The sequence below is a fragment of the Euprymna scolopes genome, chromosome 6 (assembly GCF_053919585.1).
Source record: "Euprymna scolopes isolate OS-2025 chromosome 6, ASM5391958v1, whole genome shotgun sequence".
Classification (NCBI taxonomy): domain Eukaryota; kingdom Metazoa; phylum Mollusca; class Cephalopoda; order Sepiida; family Sepiolidae; genus Euprymna; species Euprymna scolopes.
Window position 1 is genome coordinate 113,636,576 of NC_136487.1, and position 22,112 is coordinate 113,658,687.

Consider the following 22,112-nt stretch of genomic DNA (forward strand, 5'->3'; position numbering starts at 1 on the left):
AAGTCTTCTGGAACAAGGACAGAGTAGTAATAACAGATTTATCGGAAAAAGAGTACCATAGTTAGAGGAGCTTATTCTGCTTCACTTCTGAATCAAGAAGCGGTAGAAATTAGATTTCCTCACAATTGATGAAACATGAATTAAATATCTTTCAATCATTATTTTGTTTAATTTTTGATTTTTGAACGATTATCGAGGCTCAAGTATGGCTCTGATTTTGTTTTCATTCTAACTCACTAGGCTTTATACTACGTTTATTTTTAATTAAAAAAAACAGTTTAAAATAAGTTAAAAGACACAAAACGCATCTAGGTAAGTAAAAGAGTAGGCTTTTGGTAGCATTTATTTGTTGCATATTTTTAATGGTAGCATTCATTGGGTGGGCTCTACTAGTATTTTGTTTAATTTACTAGTTTTGAGCTACTATCAAGACTTCAAAGATATAAGAGTACCATCGCGATTATTTTTCTTGTTCTCACATAGCTGTAGGGAAAATCGTGACTTACCTGACTAGTGCATGCATACTAAATAAAGTTTGGTCACTAATAAAAAAAAGTTCAAAACTGTGATGCACAATTGTTTATGTGCTTGATGGTCATGCATGAGTAATGCAGACTCTCGCTGTTTCTATACAAATGAGACTATACCAGTTGCATAAAAAGGACCGTCGAGGGAATGAGGAGGTGAGTTGGAAGAAGGTGTGCAGATGAGACGGTAGACAAGTTTTTTGCTGGATCGATTGGTTGGGGACAGTTGTTCAAATGCATTTGTGTCTGGATTATCGCCACATGGTAGACATCTATTGCATGCCTCGTCCAGGATGAAAGCAGCACAACTGTTGACCCAAATGAGAGTAGTCATGACTGACAAAAAAGGCCCCGCAGAATTTGCTGTAACCTCTGCCAGATGGACACCTTCAGAATCCAAGGCGCATGATGATGGTAGAAAAATTACTTGCTACAGGTGTGGTGATACAAACCACATAGCGAAGGACTGCTTACAGAGCTACCAAGAGAGGCCAGATAGTCAAATGCTCAAGGTTCATTGTGAGATACATTGTTTCAAAACGCCAAAGGGGAGGAGGTATCAGCGTTAGTCTCCTCCCTAAGTAACTGAAGACCAAGAAACTCGCCTTCATCAAAATACATGTAGATGAACAAGAGTGCATGGTGTTAATCGATTCTGGGTATTCACAGACGCTGGTGAGTAAAGCTGTGTATCGCTTTTGGAAGCATGAGCCCTAACAGCTGACAGAAGGATGTTGAATTGCCAAGGATATGACAAAATAAAGGTGAAGATTAGCCTGGTTGTCAACATTAAGACCTTAGTTGTAGATAAACAGTTGTTGGGCTTCGATCTACTGCTGGGGATTGATATGATTAAGGAACTCAGTGGCATATATCTGATTCAAGATGTACTGCTTGATCAGACTTTAGCGTGATGTATGATCACAGCAACAAAGAATGGACTGCATCATGGAAAGGGATAAATAGTCTCCCAGTAAATTGACTCATGGCATGCAGGAATATGTGGTATTTTGTCATGCCAGGGATGCTTATGAGAATGAGCTCCTACAGTGGCAGCAGAATGGATGGCTGTTGCCATATCCAGAAGAAGAACTTGGCCCACCCAAGAGTCTAATTCCTTTTATGGTAGTCGTGCAAGAGCAGAAACAGAAGTTGCATCCAGTACAGAGGTTACATCCAGTACAGAAGGTGCATCCAGTGTTTAACTACCATGGATTGAACGGTTTGTGGATGCTTTCACTGCCAATGCAAAAGTGTGCACGCAGAAACTGAGAGTGGCAGCAAAAAGTAGTCAATGTGTTGCTTCTGGATCAGCAAAATGCATTGCTTCAAATCCATGTGGATAAGGCACTGTGGCTGTTTCAAGCACCTAAAAACTGCAATAACAAAGAGCTGGGATGATAGGATCAAAAACGCTTCTCTCTATTACATATTGGCAGAGAGTGAGCAGAGTATGAGAAACAGATTCCGTTGGAGGAAACTGGTGTATAGATGGTAAAGAAATCACAGTTATTTTTAGAGGCCAATGCTTTTGTCTCACATAGTTGGCCCGCTGATGGACTGACCGACAATGACGCTGCATTCACTAGCAAAGACTTTGGAGAATTTGCGAAGAATTGGAATGTATATTATTTTATTACTGGAATCTTTGAGATGATTAATTTGTTTATTTATTTATTTGTGGACTGTTATCCTCTTCTTCATAACTGTTTTTCATGACGTTTCGGCCAACTATTCCTCTGACTTTTGTCAGGTGGTTAACTGCAACGGAATACGAATGCTGAGTCTCTTAACTGTATCCTCAGCAATTATTGCCTTCCATAGTTGTTGTCGTCTCATCATGTTTTAGCCAACCATTTCTCTCGCCGGCTTTGGGTAGGATTGAAACTGCTATCTTCAGACAATGCTCACCTGGAACCATAGAGACTCAACGCCTCTATCCACTGTGCGACTACTTATAAATCCAAATGTATTTTTTTTTATCATTCCTGTCTTCAAAACGTGGTGAGACGACAACAACTATTACTGAGGATACAATTAAGAGATTCAGCACTCCTATCCCATCGCGGTTAACCACTTGACAAACACCAGAGAAATAGTTGGCCGAAATGTCCTGAAACAACAACAATGAAGATGAGGATAACAGTCCGCAAATAAATTGGGATGCACATCTGCGGTTTCGATGTGCCTACTCACCAAGTGTAAATAAAATTGTAGAACAAAGTCATAGGACTGTTAAGACTATCACAGCCAGAAAGAATTGCTCAATATTGGAGGCGGTCTACTGGCACAACATAACCATGAAGGACGTTGTTTCACCTTTCACTGCGCCATGTGCAAATAAAGAGCATTGAAGCTAACTCACTGTTTGAACTCGAGGTGACTAGAGGAAAGTATAGAAAAGTAGACGTCGTTTGGGTCAAAAACTCATGTGGCAAGTGCACAACAAAATATAGGACTGGTCACGTTACTGAAGTGATCAGCCTGCAATCTGTGAAAATTAATGTGGTACTTCATAACATCCTCTGACCAGTAATATGGACATAATTATCATCGAGTGATGAAAGCGATTCTGAGAATAGTGAGCATTTAATTTATTTGGATTCAAATCTGTTGGACAGTGATTCTGATGCCAGTAATCTCCCAGCTAATGAAACTCCAATCGCAGATGAGAATATGTGTAAGGATGAAGCCTGCATCGTTCCTCTTTGAAGAAGTACCCAACAAAGACGAATACTGTCTCCCTACCCTGTTTGTAGTCATGAAATCAGGAGAGGGTGTAAGGAAAATCGTGATTTACCTGACTAGCGTGTATGCGTGCTTGGGAGGTTCTGGTCGTTTAACAAAAAGAAAAGTTCAAAATGGTGACGCACAGTTGTGTTCGTGCTTGACAGTCATGCATGAGTAATGTAGATTCTCGCTGTTCCTATGCAAATGAGACTATACCAGGTGCATAAAAAGGGGTGTGGAGGGAACAGGAAGTGGAGTTGGAAGGTGTGCTACATGCACCGACACGAGCAACAGATTATTTAAGTCAACTTGAAAAATCGCAGGCCGTATAAACACATCTTTATTGAAATCAACTTCCAAACAAAATACTACTTGTTTTTCAAAACAAATGAATGTTTTAAAGTAAGTAAAACCACTAAAAACTTATTCAGGTAGGTAGAAGAGTAACTTATTTTACCTTTGGTAACATTTATTTGTTATATATTTGTGTTTTGTACTTCTGTCTTATTGTAAAAACAAACCCCTTTATTTTAAGATGAATGGGCATTCGTGTGGATTGGTGATCTTTTAAACCAACGCATTTCATTATGTACTTAAGTATCATATGGAAATATATTAAACCAACGCATTTCATTATGTACTTAAGCATCATATGGAAATATTTAAAACATTTACGACAATTGATTGAGGAGAAGATTTGCTAGATGTATGTTTTTTTACAAAAGAATCATCCACAATTACTTTCTGTTTGAAAATGGCGAACCCTTAATTTAAGTCGAGGTAGATTAGTCAGTTTTACATACTGAATTGGTCGCACAACTCTTCCACATTAAAAACATACGATAATACTCGATAAATTTTATTTTTACTAGTAATTATTTTTCTATTAGATCATTGGTGGACCTGAACGAGTTTTCCCCCTGCCGTAAAATTAATTCAGCTTCAGTTTTTCTTATTTTCCTGTGGATTATCGTCGATAACAGACTTAACTTTCATATTAGCAGGAACTGTTTTTTTTTTTTTTTTTTTTTAAAGTTTATTTAATGACTTTTAACATCTATAAGGAAGAACGACCGCAAAGTGGGATATCAATTTAAAAGAACGTTATAATTGAAAAGTGATCCCGCATATAAAAAGTCATTAATAAAATAAACTTTTTTCTTGCTAATATGAAAGTTAAATCTGTTATCGAAGACAATCCGCAAAAAAATTAAGAAAACGTAAAAAAAGGAATTAATTTTATGGCAGGGGGAGAGGGAACTCGTTCAGATCCGCCAATGATCCAATAGAAAAATAGGTACTTGTACAGTTTAATCAAGACATTAAAAAAATGAAAATATCGAAAAAAGTTTAAATTGTACGTATCCGTTATGGAATGAAGTTCCCCGAAAAAAATTTCACTTAATTTCATCAAGTAGTTTTTGTTTTACAGCGAAAAAACAATTTGTTATGATACCGAGCAAAATGTTCGATTTTTTGGAAGAAAAGCTAGTATTAAAGATGGGGAGGAAGTGTCGGCGCTTTAACCGGAGTTATCTCCCCGTGGCGTTTCTAAACTCCAAGCAAAAATTAAGAAAAAAAATCCAAGACCTGCCTTCAACGTGCTGTCATAAAAACGTGTTTTTCCGCTGTAAAAAAAAAAAAAAAATACTCGATCAAATTAAGTGAAAAATTTTTTCGGAGATCTTCAGTTCAAAACGGATATGTACACTATAACCTTTTTTTCGATATTTTCATTTTTTAATGTCTTGATTAAACTGTACAAGTACAGAAAAATAATTACTAGTAAAAAATTTTACGGCAGGAGGAGAAGCATTTTTCGTAATTCTTAGAATTTATATTAATTCCGAAACGCCATGTAAGTACATACATAATGTTTTCATCAAAAATGCGTCCAAACAATCTCAACAAGGACCAGCAAATGCAATTAACGTGTAAACATACGAAACTAAAGTTAGACGCCATTCTGAATGTAGTTCCGGTTCTGACGTCAGAATTGGTGAATGTGAAACGAAAACATAGCGACGTGATGGCTGTGTTTTTACGCAATGCTTTACTACAGGCAGTGAAATCGTCTTCCCAACTGAGGACCCCTTTATCCTCGTCGTTTTCTATTGCTCTGAGAGGTTTCCATCTCGAACCGATTAGGTGTTCGTCAGCCACAACCCGTCCGGACTATGCGAACAACAACAATAAAGATGGAGATTCTATCATCATTAGTGACCGGTGCGTGTTAAAAATGAAGAAGTTGGGGCCAGACTGTCTTCTCCGAGTCTCGGTTGAGGGCGGAGGTTGCTCAGGTTTCCAAACTAAATTTGATTTGGACACTGAAGTGAAAGAAGACGACAGACTTTTTGAGCGAGACGGCGTCAAGGTTGTAATTGATGAAGATTCTCTCGAGTTTTTGAAAGGGTCGACTGTTGATTACGAAGAGGAACTTATACGGAGCTCCTTCGCTGTGACAAAAAATCCACAAGCTGAACAAGGTTGTTCGTGTGGAGCTTCGTTCTCTCTTAAAGATTTGTGATAACAAATGGAAGAAAGTGTAATAAACGTGATGATGATTTTATTTAAACCTTTGAGCTTTTTTTTTTTTTTTTTGCCTGGATTTTATTTAAATTGTAGAAAGAAGACGACCCAACACATATGCGCATAAACATGGAAACATGTATGGAAAGTTGAAAAAAAAGAAAAAAAAAAAAAGTTGTTGTAAATAGCGGATCCCATGGATGCCAATGCTCGGTAAAATCCGGTAACGATTTACAACCAAAAAACGACCTTACGTGTATAGATTTTTTTTTTTTTTTTGTGAGAAACACACACACGCTAATTAATGTGATCATGGGTTTATTTAGACTGATAATTGTTTCTCTCTTTTTCTCTCTCTCGTAGAAAAAGACAAACCTCAAACATAAACACGCGGTAATACACGTGGAATTCAGTTACGTAAGAAAAGTAAACAACCAAACAAAAACTGTGCTGTGGTGTTGATCGTATGGCTGACAATGCTCGGTAAAATCCACGAACAAATTACAACAACCTCTAAAAGGTAACCATACAAAATGAAACCGAGGTTATTGAAACGGCGAAGAGAAAAATTGCAGCTAGGTTAGATATGAGGTCATTTTATAGTCAGGAATTCAACCGCTTTCCCACCAAGAATGGGCACATTCTTGGTGGGTGCAAGAGCAAACCCCATTCTCGGAGGAAGAGGTAATTCCTGGGATGACCCCCACCTCAAGAGGACCGACTCCGATATTAACCGGAAGTCATGTGCCCGTAATTTAATTACGTTGTTGCATTTCATCTATTTTTTTACTAATTTATTTACGTGGTTGCATTATTTTTTGTGTACACTTATATATATATATATATATATATATATATATATATATATATTAAATTGTGATGCAATGAATTTCAAAAAACCCTTATTGAAATGAAGTGGTTGAGTTTCATATCAAAGAATATGAAAATTAATTTTCATATCCTTTTCTGCAATTCCTCTTGCTACAGGACTTCTAATAAATTAATTATGTTGACTTTGACTTTACATGTCTCACTGATTTTAGCAAATAGGGTACATACCTTTATAAATATTTGCTAATATTTCCTCTCCTCTGATGAGATGGTAGACATCAAAACCCTATAGGTTAAGGAGATTAATTTTCTAAAGTATTCTTTGTCTTGCTTAAAATAATAAAAATCTTTGATATGAAACTCAACCACTTCATTTCAATAAAGGTTTTTTGAAATTCATTGAATCACAATTTAATTTATTTGCTCTATCTTGCATATCGAGCAATTCTTATTTAGATGGGATAACTTATAGAATATTACCGCCAGTAATATTTTGTAAACCTTATAATCACAGGTTTCCATACCAACTGATTGTTAAAAAAAAAACTATTCTGAAGTGTATATATGTGTATATATATATATATATATATATATATATATATATATATATATTTGTACTTTTTGCATTTTACTGTTTCTATTTTTTTTTTTTTTTTTGTATAAATGCAAAATAGACATCCAAAGATTTTCAGTACTGATGGAGATCTTCAAGTCTTGATGTACGAAACTTCGACGAACAGAAACTTTTTTGCAAATAATTTGTGTTTTTTCTTTTTTTTTTTTTTTTATCCAGAAAACAGCAATGTTTTAATTTGTGTGTGTGTGTGTGGGGGGGGGTTGCAAATGGTAGCTAGAGGTCGATAATATATTTTTTTCCGTTTATTCTTTCGTGTTTTTTATATTTTTTATTAGGTAGGGGGAGACTTGCCATCTGGTCTTAGGGTTAGTAGTAGGACTTCAGTGCCTTTTTCAGGGATTAGGGAGACTGCAAATGAAGAATTGGAATTCAGCATATTTATGAATTTTTAGGAGAAAGCATTGATCCAATCTGGCATAATGGTGTGTTCGCAAATTAACTAGGAAACGAAGGTTCAATTCTTGGTCAAGTCACACCACTGATGTAAAAAAAAAAAAAAAAAAAAAAATGTTACTTAATGTTCTCTTGCTAAACACTCAGCATTATAAGGCAAAAGTTCACAGTAATCCTGGGCAAGGAGTAGCATCTACACCTGTATACAATAGCTAATCTAAAAGGAGCCTACAGATCACCCTCGACTATGGTCAACCATTTTATTTTTGCAAAAGTGCTCCTTTCCCCCCCCCAATCATGTTGTTTTATTATATTTTTTGAAAATAGTAGGTATTAAATTTTCAATTGTGTTTATTTTCTAACAATTTTCACACAAGTCATCGGTAATTGCTCACTAGCAAAAACAGGTGGTATTCCCTGGAGTCTGAGTGACAGCAACTCTTCCCTGAAACTCTGCTTCTTTTGATAAGCATTGTAAATCAATTTGCATTATTGCAACAGTAGTTTACCATTGATTTCTCACTGAACACAGTTATTGGTCTTCTCTGGTATTTGAGTGACAATTAACCTTCCCCCTTCCAGATTCGTTTTCTTACGATGCTCTTTTAGTGGAAATCTGGATGGTGCTTTCCTTCAGCCAGCATTTTTTTGTTGTTGTTTTAGTTTTTGTGGTATCAACAGAAGCTGATGCTGCCACATGTGTACACATTGTTTCTTTCGGGAGGGGAGTATTATTATTATTATTATTATTATTATTATTATTGAGTTTCCACATGGTTTTATTTACTTCTTCAGGAGGTTTTAGAAAGCTAGCTTACTAGGATGAGTGACCTACAAAAAGTGCCTCAGCAGCCTTGTCAGCAATCGCTAGTAGGAGCGCTTAATTTGATTAGCAATAATCTAACCCCTTCTCACACTGAAGGAAAAGCCTGGGAGGATGAACCTCCTAGGACTAAACAGAACCATACATCAACCTGACAATAACAAAGCTATGCTACCAGACTGATTATCCAAAACCTATCCTTCAACATGGTTTGTTTAGCCTTCGTGTCTGGGTTTCCGAAGTTGAAGAAACAACTTTAAAAAAAAAAATCTTTTGGTATAGTTGCTCAATAGTTGCTCAATCAACAGCAAAGAAAATAGCAGTACTTAATGACATCAACGCTGAGTTTCACCAAACTCATTTAACATTGGTAAATGGTCACAAGTTTTGCTGAACGGCCTGAATGTACAAAATGGGAATTTTTTTTGTACTTGTGCAGATTACAGTCTATGCTGAAATAATGATGTCATTATTTAGAAAGCCATTCTTAACATGGGGAGAGAGGGGGCTTTGTTAGAAAGCCATTTTTAATATGGGGCGAGCAGCAGCGTTCTTAATTGTCACATGTATTTTATTTGTCTTTCTCCATTCATAGTTGGAACTGTTTACATCGTGCCTACATCAAATCTTTGGGTGTCTATTAAACAACATCATCAACCTTTATAAAACTGTAATATAGATGGGATAAAAAAAAAAAAAAAAAAAATATGCAAACACAGAAAAGTAAAAAAAGCAATAATTTGCAGAAATAAAAAAAAAAAAAAAAAAAAAAATATGCAAACACAGAAAAGTAAAAAAAGCAATAATTTGCAGAAATAAAAAAAAAAAACAAAAAAAAAAATATGCAAACACAGAAAAGTAAAAAAAGCAATAATTTGCAGAAATAAAAAAAAAAAAACAAAAAAAAAAATATGCAAACACAGAAAAGTAAAAAAAGCAATAATTTGCAGAAATAAAAAAAAAAAAACAAAAAAAAAATATGCAAACACAGAAAAGTAAAAAAAGCAATAATTTGCAGAAATAAAAAAAAAAAAAACAATACAAAAAATGCAACAATGTTAATAAATTGATTTACCTGTACATTTCTTTTTTTTTTTTTTTTTTTTTGCCGCTTGATTTTTATTTTTATTTTTTTTAGTTTTACTTTTTTCTTGACGCCTTGAAAAACTCTTCATATCAGTCTTAGAGTATTGTTTTCTAAATCTTTCTATAAAAGAGAGCTGTACAAACTTCCAATAACATTAGCATCATGAGATGGTTGGCACAACATAGATTGATCACCAAACTTGTATTTGCAATAAATACCAACGATACTTGTTTTCCAAGTCAGTAAAAGAAAATTAAAAAAAAAAAAAATGAAACTTTGTAATATATTTCAATTCCTGGTGCGTCTACAGAATTTGAACCACACTTTCTTTTTTTTTTTTTTAACCCTAATCTAAGGTTTAGTTTAGCAAAAAAAAAAAAAAAAAAATTTCCTTTTTTAATAAACACCAGAAAAAAAATAATTTGCAAAAAAATACAAACAAGCTAAGATAATACAGTGTATTATTTTATATTCTTATATTAGTCAAAATGTAAAACAAAATATTTGTCAGCCTTTACTGAATTGAAATTCATTGAATCACAATTTAATTTATTTGCTCTATCTTGCATATCGAGCAATTCTTATTTAGATGGGATAACATATAGAATATTACCGCCAGTAATATTTTGTAAACCTTATAATCACAGGTTTCTATACCAACTGATTGTTAAAAAAAACTATTCTGAAGTATGTATATGTATATATATATATATATTTGTACGTTTTGCATTTTACTGTTTCTATTTTTTTTTTTTTTTGTATAAATGCAAAATAGACATCCAAAGATTTTCAGTACTGATGGAGATCTTCAAGTCTTGATGTACGAAACTTCGAACAGAAACTTTTTTGCAAATAATTTGTGTTTTTTCTTTTTTTTTTTTATCCAGAAAACGGCAATTTTTTAATTTGTGTGTGTGTGTGTGGGGGGGGGGGACTGCAAATGGTAGCTAGAGGTCGATAATATATTTTTTTTCCGTTTATTCTTTCGTGTTTTTTATTTTTTTTTATTAGGTAGGGGGAGACTTGCCATCTGGTCTTAGGGTTAGTAGTAGGACTTCAGTGCCTTTTTCAGGGATTGAGGAGACTGCAAATGAAGAATTGGAATTCAGCATATTTATGAATTTTTAGGAGAAAGCATTGATCCAATCTGGCATAATGGTGTGTTCGCAAATTAACTAGGAAACGAAGGTTCAATTCTTGGTCAAGTCACACACCACTGATGTAAAAAAAAAAAAAAAAAAAAAATGCAACCATCAGTAAACATATTCTAGTTTTCCATTTCAAGAACCAGAGTTTAATTTTGTATGGTTGTACTCAAGAATATTGCCAGCCATGGGTTCTTATCTATAAAGCACCCCTAGTAACATTAAAAAAAATAAAATGGCGATATTTCAGTTGTAAACAATAAAAAATTTAATTTATTAAAAATTTTGTGATGTCATTATTCATTACTTGTGATGATTTTAAATTGTTTTCTTTAAAGGAAAGAAAAACAAATCATTCAATAAGTCCTGAATCTAACAACTTTTCAGCAAAATTCGATTATTATAAACATCGTCTCTTTCTAGAGCGATATGCTGATTTAAATGCTATTTTTTTTATTTTTTATAGAACGATTAATCTTTGACCTCAAAATACGCCTCCATTTCTGACATTATTTCTTCATTGGTGCAGAATCTTTCCCTGGAGCATTCTTTTGAAGTCTGCAAACAGCCAGTAGTTGCTGGGGACCAGATCTGGAGAATAGGATCGATGTAGGAGTAATTCAAAGTGTAATTCATAGTTTTGTTAATTAACACTTGGTCCATTGTCCTGATGTATAAAGCACCTTTTTTTCTTCATTTGTGGCTGTTTTTTTGGTGATTTCTTCATTTTCTTTAAAAAGGTCTTCATTTAAATGAAGAAATCGGATCTGTAATATTTTCTATTAATGATTCTTCCTTTCTTAAGGTAATCAATGGATAAAATACCTTTTGCATCCCAAAATATGGAAACCAAAACCTTGCCTGCTGATGTTCGTGTTTTTGGTCATTTTAGTTGACTGTCGATTATACTCAAGAATGGAGCAAGAGACTTATTTTTCATCCCTTGTCACATATTGATGCAAAAACTTGTTTTGAACTGGTTGCAAACTGTTGAATCGTTAAAGCATTGTTTTTTAATCAACTGAGAGTGAATGCAACACACATTGCGAAAACAATTTTCTCAGATGCATTTCATGCAAAACGGTGAGTACATTGTCTTCTGATATCTACAATTAAATCGTTTATTTAGTTTAAAGCATAAGTAGTACTGAATTTAAGTTAGAACAAGAAAAACGTGTCCGACCTGAAACAGTCATTTGGGGAGTTTTGATAATCATTTCAAAATCAAAAATTAAACAAAACACTGACAAAACTTACCTAGTAAATGTCACCATGGCATTTTTTCTTGTTCTAACCTTAGACTTGGCATTGCTTAAGTTTTAAACTATATAAATACTTTGAAATAAGTTAAAACACAAAAATTTATCTAGGTAGGTAGAAGAGTAACTTATCTTGCCTTTGGTAACATTTATTTGTTATATATTTATTTTTTGACAACTTTTTCGTTTTATTGGCTATACTAATAAATGTTGTTTTGTTGTACAGAATTTACCCTAGACAGATTGAATTCCCGCAGTTGTATTAGTATTGTTTGCCTTTTTACATATATATTTTTTGGGTTTGTATTACTGTACACATAGATTCGAAAAAGTTGTCAAAAAACAAATATATAACAAATAGATGTTATCAAAGGCAAGATAAGTTACTTTTCTACCAAACTGGATATATTTTTTGTGTTTTTATTCAATGTAACATGTTTATTCAGCTCGAAAACCATACAGTTTTTACCGATGTATTGGAACATTCAAGATGGCGTCTGATTCTCTCTTTAACACCGTAAGTTTGGGAAAAGGTGTTATAAATAAAAAAACCGAATAAAATACTGTTAAAAACTCACTCAATATATGTTACCGTGACATAGGTTGACATATATTCGGCGGGTTTTTAATAGTATTTTGTATAGTTTTTTATTTATAACACCTTTTCCCAAACTTACGGTGTTAAAGAGGGTGTGAGACGCCATCTTGAATTTTCGAATACATCGGTAAACACTGTACGTTTTTTGAGCTGAATAAATATGTTACATTGAATAAAAACAAAAAATATATCCAGTTTGGCAGAAAAGTAACTTATCTTGCCTTTGATAACATTTGTTTGTTATATATTTGTTTTTTGACAACTTTTTCGAATCTATGTGTACAGTAATACAAACCCTATATTTTTTTTTCAACTTTCAAATCATAAAGCACTTCAGATACTTCCAGTCTGTTCTGTAAATAGCTAGCAGAAATTTTCAGGTCAATATGAGTCTTCTGTAGAAGCATCCTATACTTATTTCTTTCAAATGATGCAAATATTGTTGCGATAAAATTTGTAAATGTTTTAGAACTTTTGACATGGCATAGTTCTTTATTTTGCAATATTAATTATTCCTTCCTAAAATGGTGAATTTTGCTAAAAAAGAAACTGGAGAGTTCGATTTTTAACAAAGGAGTTAAGTAAAACTTGGGCCAATTTACTAAAATCTTTCACTAATTGTCTTGTTTTGATTAATTATTAAGTTTCTACCTTATCGTTTTTCATAATTTTTGGATATGTTCATTACTGTGACATGACAAATAGATACTATTGGTTTTACTTAAAATTCAATTTTCGAATTTTGCTCTAATAATGAAGAAGCGCAAATTTTTTTTTCTAAAAAGAATAAAAAAAAAAAAGTTAAATTCGTCAAAATTATCTCCCTTTTCATTAAATCTAACCATGTTTTTTTTTTCTTTCGGTTTACTACTTATGTCCTAATATTTTTTTCTTTCTTTCTACTTTTCTAGGTTAAAACCTGCTTTTCACAGCACAGCACATCAATTAAGCCATAGATTAACAACAATATAACAAAAAATGAATTGAGGCAACTTTTTTTTCATTATTTCAACAGAAAGATAGCAACATTCATGACAATATTGCTGGCAGGATTCCATTAACATATGTTTTTCTTTACCAATTGCGGTTGAATTTGTTTGAAATCATCAAAAAAGAAAAACTGAACACTAAAACCAATTACATTTCTCCTCCATTCCACTTAATAAAAAGATTAACTTCAGTTGATACAATTTTATTCTGCTGGTGATGTTCCTGAAAATAATTAAATAATTTTTTCAAGGCATATAATAATTCAATATTGCGATGGACATCTAAAGAAAAAGTACCATCAAAATATGTATTATCCGACAATGTGTGTCTTTCAGGACTTATGTCATCAATTCCAATTTTTATTGAAAACTTGAGATTGCAAATATTAACGAACTTCATATTTGGGTTCACTTGACTACTGTTCTCATCTTAAATGTTATAACCCTAACCCAGACCTTCTTTAGGTGTATCTTATCGAACTTGGGGAATTTTTCTGTTGAACTTGGAAATTTACACAGAATTTCAAACAGAATCTTTAATTTAATCCATGCGGGTAACATGTTCTCGTTCTTTCAGCCAGGGTCAGGTAGAAGTCTTCAGTAATTTGCAATTGTATTCTTAATATCGCCCTGACTGAGTGTTGAATTGTCAACCTCCAAGAGAGAAGTTAACAAACTTTACCAAACAAACTAAATGTATTATTAGCAGGTTTTTTGTTGTTGTTTTAATGAAATAAACTGTTTATTTTGTATTTAAGTGTATTTTGTAACATTGTTTCCAGACTTTTACACAATGCGAACCAAACTGTTTTTTTTTTAACTCTAGCCCTAACCTAAGTTTAAAGTTTAATTTGGAAAAGTGGGTTTAGTTCAGTTTGTATCATATAGAAACATCGGAATTCATTTAAGCTTTCTCCATTCATAGTTGGAACTGTTTATGTCATGGCTACAAATCTCTGGATACCTAATCCTAAAAAGCACAGGCAAAGAAAATAAAAGTAAGTTAGACCAATTCCTGTAATAATCTCTTATGAAGGGATCATCTAATGAAAGGAAAACAAGGCCCTTTTATAAATAACAAAATGCATATGTTTCTTTAAGTAAGCTACACCATTGGGTGTAAGTTGCTGAAAGTTAAAACAATAAAAAGAAAGGAATATTAATAATAAATGTTGGCTGCTGAAAATCTTTTCTTTTTAGTGTATCTTCAAGTGAAGATAGCTTTGCTCAGTGTCAAGTTGACAAATCAACATCTTTGTAGGTGCCTAGAATCTCTCTGCTTGCTGTGCAAACTGCTAAAGCTCTAGATGTAGTCCTTCAAAGATCTGGTTGAAATTAATACGTCTGGCAGTCTAATTAGTCATCATGTGACCAAACAACTTCACTAGATCTACTTGAAAAAAAAAGGACGTTCATATCATCCTTATTAGAGCATCCTTGTTTACATGTAATTATAGAGGATGGATTAGTAAATCGTGAATATATGAGCAGGTGTTTGGATGAGGGAAAAGGTTGGAGAGTCTATAATATGGAGGATAAATGTCCTGTTTGTAGGGAATGGAGAAGAATTCAAAACAGAAGAATGCTTTTAGGAGAAACTATGTACATATGTTCATGTGTGTTTGTAAGAGTGTGTGTGTGTGGCATATGGTATATGACAGGTCACTATGTTGAACATTAGTCATCCTGTTGATATGAATGCCGGTGGCTCAGCAAGCTAAGTCTGCCTTTCAAGAGAGTAGCCTGGTGGTTGTACTGAGTGATGTGGATGAGTTAGACAGCTGTACCCTCTAGTGGTCCAAAAGAGTTAGAATAGTGGTGAACACTCATTTTTATAAACTCTGGTCCTATGCTCTGCTCATATTTTTTAAATTTTTTTTACATGGAGGTCACCACTTATCAAGGCCGGAGGCCACTCAGGGATAAGGGTTATTGTGAGTACAGTAATCAATGAGATAGTATTGTAGTAATCATTAGTATTGGGGGTTTTGATAGAGTGTCTTACTTAAGGGGGCGGTTTGTCAGGAGTTTGTTTATATTGGACTTGAAGACATCCAAGTTGTAGTCAGGTGGGGAAACAGGCAAACGGAAGAGAGTTCCACAGTCGTGCACTTCTGAGAAAGAAGCTCTGCTCATGGAATCTACGTTTGGATTTAGACACAGATAAAGAGTGGGGAAAATTATTGACAGTAGTTTGTTTCTGATTGAACAAATCAGAATCAAAGTTAAATTTTTGTTCCAATGAGCCCTCAACATAGAAGTCGAGCAGACATTTCAAACATCGTTAATAGCGGTTGTTGTTGATGGAGGTGCTATTGCCGTTTGTAGTATTAATACTGCATGTTCTCTGCAATAGGAAAGAAATGTCGCTGCTACAAATTAAACATTTTTCCAGATTGTCCGATTTTACCTAAATAATAATTTTACAAAAACGACTTTTTGTCCTAGCTATAATGACATTCAATAGTTGGTATTCATTTGCTTCCACATGAGAACAAGATATGACACAGGGTTGTTTTAATGGAGGAGGGGGACCAGCTCCCCAAAATGTGCTCTCTGGAAGCAGGCAAAAATAAAATTTGCCTTAGTATAGAAGGGTTTCCCTACGTTGACCAAGGACAGATTAACTTAAGTGTAACATCAGAACAGATATTACACTTGAATACATCACGAGAATTTGACAAAATTGTTTTTTGACAATCCAGTTAGAAAATGCATTTTGCATAAAATGAATTCACGCATTTGTTCATAGTTTAGAAACAAAAATTGAAACTAAAAAAGACAATGTAATATTTTACTTGAGTTAATTTAGGTAATTCAGATAGGATTTGCTCAATGAAGAACTAAAGAAAAAAGGTAATGTATTTGTACAACCAATGCTGTCAGCCATTTTTATGTGAGAAATATGAGCAGATTCCTTTTTTTTTTTTTCAATAAGAAAAGAACACTTTTCTAAGATCAATGTTCTACATGCTAAAACCAAAAATGGAGCCTCGTTCTTTGCAGATATGGACAATCGCTGCCACCAGACTGCGGTTCATTAATTGTAATACGAAAACTTATCAAATTTTATTTTTTTATATACTTTTTAGCAGGTTAAATTACTCTGTGCTTAAGCAAGTTGTTATATTGAACATTTCGACTTAAATGTGGCTATTAAATGTTCACATTACATATTTTGATTGGTGTAAGGGCAAAAATAATGTCTCTTATTTTCGCTTGTTCGACGATGCCATACCTTTTTCAATTTTACTTTTGATTGATGCCCACATGTTAATCATGTTAGATTTCTTGTACAAAATGTTACTATAAAAAGAATACATGGGTTGGTTCATTCTTTCAAGATTTGCATTTCATTTTTTTTTTTTTTATTACATTTTCACCCCAAACAAGGCACATTGCCACTTTGGTGTAGGGGGCTACTATCAGGGGCAACAGCTACTACTGGGGTACTATGTTGGGATTTGGGCAGCAAGATGTCGGTTCACGTTACACTTTAACTTCTGCATGTCAGTACTGTTGGGGAAGCAGTGGCCTGGAATGGAATTCCAGAATTAAGCGTTTCTGGGGAAGAAACTACTGGAGTAGAAACATCTTTTATATCTAGGGATCTCTACTGTGAAGGGGTGGGATTTAGCTGCCTGTTGAGTTTTTCGAGGGTGTCTACGTCGTGGGGGCACAAGTGTCTGCAGTTCGCCAGAGCATTCACCATTAAAATACTTGTAGAACAAGCAGAGGGATGCAACATTACGTCGATGGGGCAGAGGCTGAAGCTTAGATGCCAGTTCAGGGCCTATCAGATTTGGGACTTTCTTTTGAACCTTGTCTAGGAGCGAGAGACTAGTAGCAGATGCACCAGCCCAAATGTGACAGCAATACTCCATACATGAGGGAATAGTGGCCTTATAGAGGTACAGGATACTTTCGGGTGTTAGTAGTTTCTAGCACGGTAGAGAGAGCCTACCTTCTTCGCAGTGGCCCTGGCAATGTTTTCAATGTAATTGTTCCAATTCATGTTTCCTGTAAACGTTAGGCCAAGCAGTTTGAAAGATGTACTCTCAGATAAAGAGTCACTGGCCATTGCTATTGGTGGCAAAGAAGGTTTCTTGTAATTATTGAAGGAAACCAGTTTAGTCTTGGCAGCATTGAATGTGACCATCGATTTATGTCCCCATTCAACTACAGATTGGAGGTCATCCTCTAGTGTTTTTGCCATTTCTTTAAATATATGTTCATTTGTTTTCCTGTCATGCGTTCATTTTATGCTAAAGTTATATACGAAAATTGATCTCCGACCTAAAAATCTAAAATATTTAATTGTTTTTTATTTACTTCATTGTGGATTTTTTTTCCAGTTGTTTACACGTAAAGTAGAAATTAAAGTTAATAAATATTATTTTCTAGTTTGAAAGTCAGTTTTAATACAGTTTTATCTTTTTCCAACCACGATTTTTCTACTTAACTTAAACAGTTTGTCGCACTTGTCCATCTCCATCAAACACCTTTCAACTCAACCTCTCCTTCTCTTTACGGTTCCTTTTATGCATTTGGTATGGTCCCATTTGCATTGAGATGCCAAGAGTCTGCATTACTCATGCATGATTGTCAAGTAAAAGCAACTGCGAAAGCAAAAGCAACTTGTCAAAAGCAACTGTGAGTCGCCATTTTTTTTCTTGTTAAGCAACCAAACCCTACAAAATACACACACACACACACACACACTATTCAGGTAAGTTACAATTTTCCCTACACTCCCTTCTAATCTCATGATTACAATCAGAACATAGGGGTAGTATATGTTACGTCTTTGTCGGGTACTTCTTCAAAGAGCAATAATGCAGGCTTCACCCTCACACATACTCTCGCTTGTGGTCCTAGTTTCATGAGACACTCTATGAGTTGGGAGGCTACTGGCATCGGAATCACTGTCCAATAGATTTGAATTTAGATTAAACATTCCTCAGAATTGCTTTTATTACTCGATGATAATTGCGTCTGTATTAATGGTCAGAAGTTTTTAATGTGACGGGGCACCTCATGAATTTTCACGGACAGCAAGCTGATCACTTCAGTAACACAACCAGCCTTGTATTTTATTGTGCACCTGTCATGTGGGTTTTTAACTCAAATGATGTCTCCTTTTTCATACTTCCCTTTAGTAAATCTTGTTCAGACAGCTAATTAGCCTCAGTGCCCTTTATTCAGGCATTGTATCTATGTAGTGTGTCAGCCGTTGCAGTGGAAAGTGAAATGTCATCCTTCGGGGTGATTTTGTGCCTTCAATATTGAAAGATTCTTTCTGGCCATGATGGTCTTAACAATCCTATGACATCGTTCTACAATTCCATTTTCACTCGTGCAGTGTCATTGTTGGTCAGTATTTCCATCGCCTGGCCTCACTCAAGAAAAACATTCCCTAACTGATGAACAACAGTGGTTGTATCTTGTCGGTGCAGTGGTCGTCATATTGCAAATCTAGAGGGACCACAGTCGATGATATTTAGAAAATTCTTCCCATTGTGGTGGGTTATATTCATCGCTAACCTGCTCCAGTTAATCTTCATGGTGAGTTTTCCTTTTTCCTAGCAAACAGGTGCTGAATCTATCAATCGACAGGTTTCACAGGCTTTCACAACGACCTAGCATTCACACCCGGATGTTCACTTTCATGATAGATGTCAGCTACCTGGTCCTTGTCCAGTGATCTTTTTACCATTGCGCAACCCTCAAGCGATTGTTTGTTTCCTTCATTGAGCGTATCCATCCACCTACATGGCACTCTGGTGAGATCATCGGCACGGTTCTGACAGGATTTCATAAGTTTCACATCTATGGTAAATCCATATTCTCCCACCAGTGAATACAAGGTTCCTAAATCGTCACCTGACTAGCATCTCACCAGCTGCACTCATGGTCACATGTGCCTTTCCATTTTAAGTGTCGGAAATCCACCACGCCAAATCTGACCAAGTGTAACACTGTCGCTTTCCACTGAAGGGTGAAATTAACTCCTTTAAGTGCTGCATCGTAACTATGCAGCTTGCATCCACCCAGACTGTGATTTCTTTACCGTCTGTACACCAGTTTCCTCCAATGGGATCTGCTTATTGTACTCTGTTCAAGGTCCCTGCTAATATGTGACAGAGAGAAGGGTTTTTGATCATACCATCCTAGCCATTTGTTACTGCAGTTGCGAGGTGCTTGATAAATGCAACTGCCACTTTCAGCCATCTGCACACACAGGGAAGCGACCAACAAGTTTGCCACAGAGAGAAAATATGAGCCAATGGATTAATCCATCACAGATTTCCAGAATTTGACTTCCTTGTTTCTATCGGAGAGTGCCATCCTCATCTCAGACCTGCAAGCCAAGTACTCTGGCTCCATCTCACAGTTGAAATGGATCCTTGGAAACCAAACCATTGTCCAAAAAATGTTGCTGCACTGGTGATGCAGGAACTGTAGGAACTATGCTTTCATCAACGAAAATGTCATCAACATATGCTGCTATGGCATTTTTGATGATCTATAATAGATTTTATAATAAGTGGCGCCACATTCAACCCAAATCCCAAACGCATTAGACAGAAGCGCTGGACCCTAAAAATCACCGTTTGAAGTGCCCATAATGACTTGTCAACATGGATTTGAAGATATGCATTTTGCAGATCCAGAACTGACACATTAACACCTTGTCAGCGCCACTCTCTCAGTTTCTGCATTGGCAGTGAAAGCATCCACAAAACCATTCAATTAATGTAGATCAGGAAGAGAGTTGGGCCCAAGATGCATCCCTGAGGGATTCCAGTATTAATACTGTGAGCTTCTGATTTCGGCCCATCAACTACTACTCTTATGAACCTATCGGAGAGAAATGATTTGATAATTGAGAAGACATTTCCAGCTATACCATAGCCGGAGATCTTGTGAAGTAAGCCTTTGTATGCATCGGTAACGCGTCAGATGTTTTTACACTTTCTTTTCCGCCCTTCGCGACACGGGTTCGAGCCTGCCTGCCTACTACCACTTTTTTTTAACACCTCTCTCCATCTTGGCCCTCCCCGCCCTTGCTACTACCATTCTTTTAACACCTCTCTCCACATGGCCTGCCGACTGGTGTTTTGATTCCCCTCCCCCTCCCTACTACCACTTTTTTTTTTAACACCTCCGCCTTCTTTTTTTTTTTTTTCACACCTCCAAACATTCGGACAACGCCAGGCACCCACGCTAGTGGGGATACTCGGGCGTTACCCGGGTGTTTGGAGGTGTGTGTGTGTGTGGTGTGGTGGGGGTTGGGAGAGGTAAATCAAAACACTATGGAAAATAAAGAATAATCGAACGTAATAACCCTGCTTAAATATTATATATATATATATATATATATATATATATATATATAAACGATGTTAAAACTTCTTAAAAATATCGGAAAAACATAACAAAAAAAAGCGAACGATGTTAAAATTTTTCTTTCTTTTTTTTTTTCGATTTTTACGGTTTCACTATTGAAACAGGGTTATTTTTTCGTTCTTTTGTTTGTTTTTATTTTTCAGATTTTTTTTTATTATTACATTTTCACCCCAAACAAGGGACATTGCCACTTTGATGTAGGGGGCTACTATCAGGGATATAATCTACAGGGGTACTATGTGGGGAGTTGGGCAGCAAGATGTCTGTTCACGTTACTCTTGAACTTCTGCATGTCAGTACAGTTGGGGAAACAGGAACCCGGAAGGAAATTCCAAAGTCTAGCGGTTTTGGGAAAGAAACTACTGAAGTAGAAGGCTCTCTTACATCTAGGGTTCTCAACTGTGAAGGAGTGGGATTTAGTTGCTTGTCGTTTGTTGGGGGTATTTACGTTGAGGGGGTACGAGTGCTTGCAGTTCGTCGGAGCATTCGCCATTAAAGTACTTGTAGAACAGGCAGAGGGATGCTACATTTCGTCGATGGGACAGAGGCTGAAGCTTAGATGACAGTTGGCGACTCTCTTTTGAACTTTGTCTAGGAGCGAGAGACTAGTAGCAGATGCACCAGCCCAAATATAACAACAATACTCCATACATGGGCGAACGGTGGCCTTATAGAGGTATAGGATACTTTCGGGTGTTAGTGGCGTTCTTCGCAGTGGTCCTGGCAATACTCTCAATGTAATTGTTCCAACTCATGTTTCCTGTGAACGTTAGGCCGAGGAGTTTAAAAGATTTACTTTCAGATAAAGAGTCATTGGCCATTGTTATTGGTGGTAGAGAAGGTTTCTTGTAATTATTGAAGGAAACAAGTTTAATCTTGGCAGCTTTGAATGTGACCATCCATTTTGTTCCCATTCCACTACAGATCAGAGGTCATTCTCTAGTGTTTCTGCCATTTCTTTAGATATGTGTCCATTTGTTTTCCTGTCGTGTTTGTTATAGAGCGTGGTGTTATCAGTATATATACCCATCTCACAGACAATTTTGTCAGGGAGGTCATTTATGAATATTAGGAATAATAGAGGTCCAAGAATAGACCCTTGAGGCACTCCCGCATTTATATCATATTGTTTAGATGTATGACTGTTGAGGACA

The 22,112-nt window shown here is 35.4% G+C and overlaps 2 protein-coding genes across 2 annotated transcripts in view; one reads left to right on the plus strand and one right to left on the minus strand.

The window, feature by feature from the left end:
- Positions 1–5,193, minus strand: part of LOC145277886 (vesicle-fusing ATPase-like) — a 104,682-nt gene extending 99,489 nt beyond the window's left edge. Inside the window, exon 1 of the mRNA XM_080129877.1 lies at positions 5,128–5,193. The gene's annotated coding sequence lies outside the window, so the exon portion shown is untranslated. The remainder of the gene's footprint in view (positions 1–5,127) is intronic.
- LOC145277887 (uncharacterized) lies at positions 5,131–14,300 on the plus strand. The gene is made up of 3 exons (XM_080129878.1): positions 5,131–6,306; positions 11,508–11,785; positions 13,471–14,300. Exon 1 carries the CDS (start codon positions 5,131–5,133, stop codon positions 5,782–5,784), a length of 654 nt encoding a protein of 217 aa, XP_079986004.1. The 3' UTR covers positions 5,785–6,306; positions 11,508–11,785; positions 13,471–14,300.
- The last annotated feature ends 7,812 nt before the right edge of the window (positions 14,301–22,112 follow it).

Bases quoted from the DNA above. Each gene is read 5' to 3' on its own strand.
- LOC145277887 (XM_080129878.1), top strand. From the start codon at position 5,131: ATGTTTTCATCAAAAATGCGTCCAAACAATCTCAACAAGGACCAGCAA.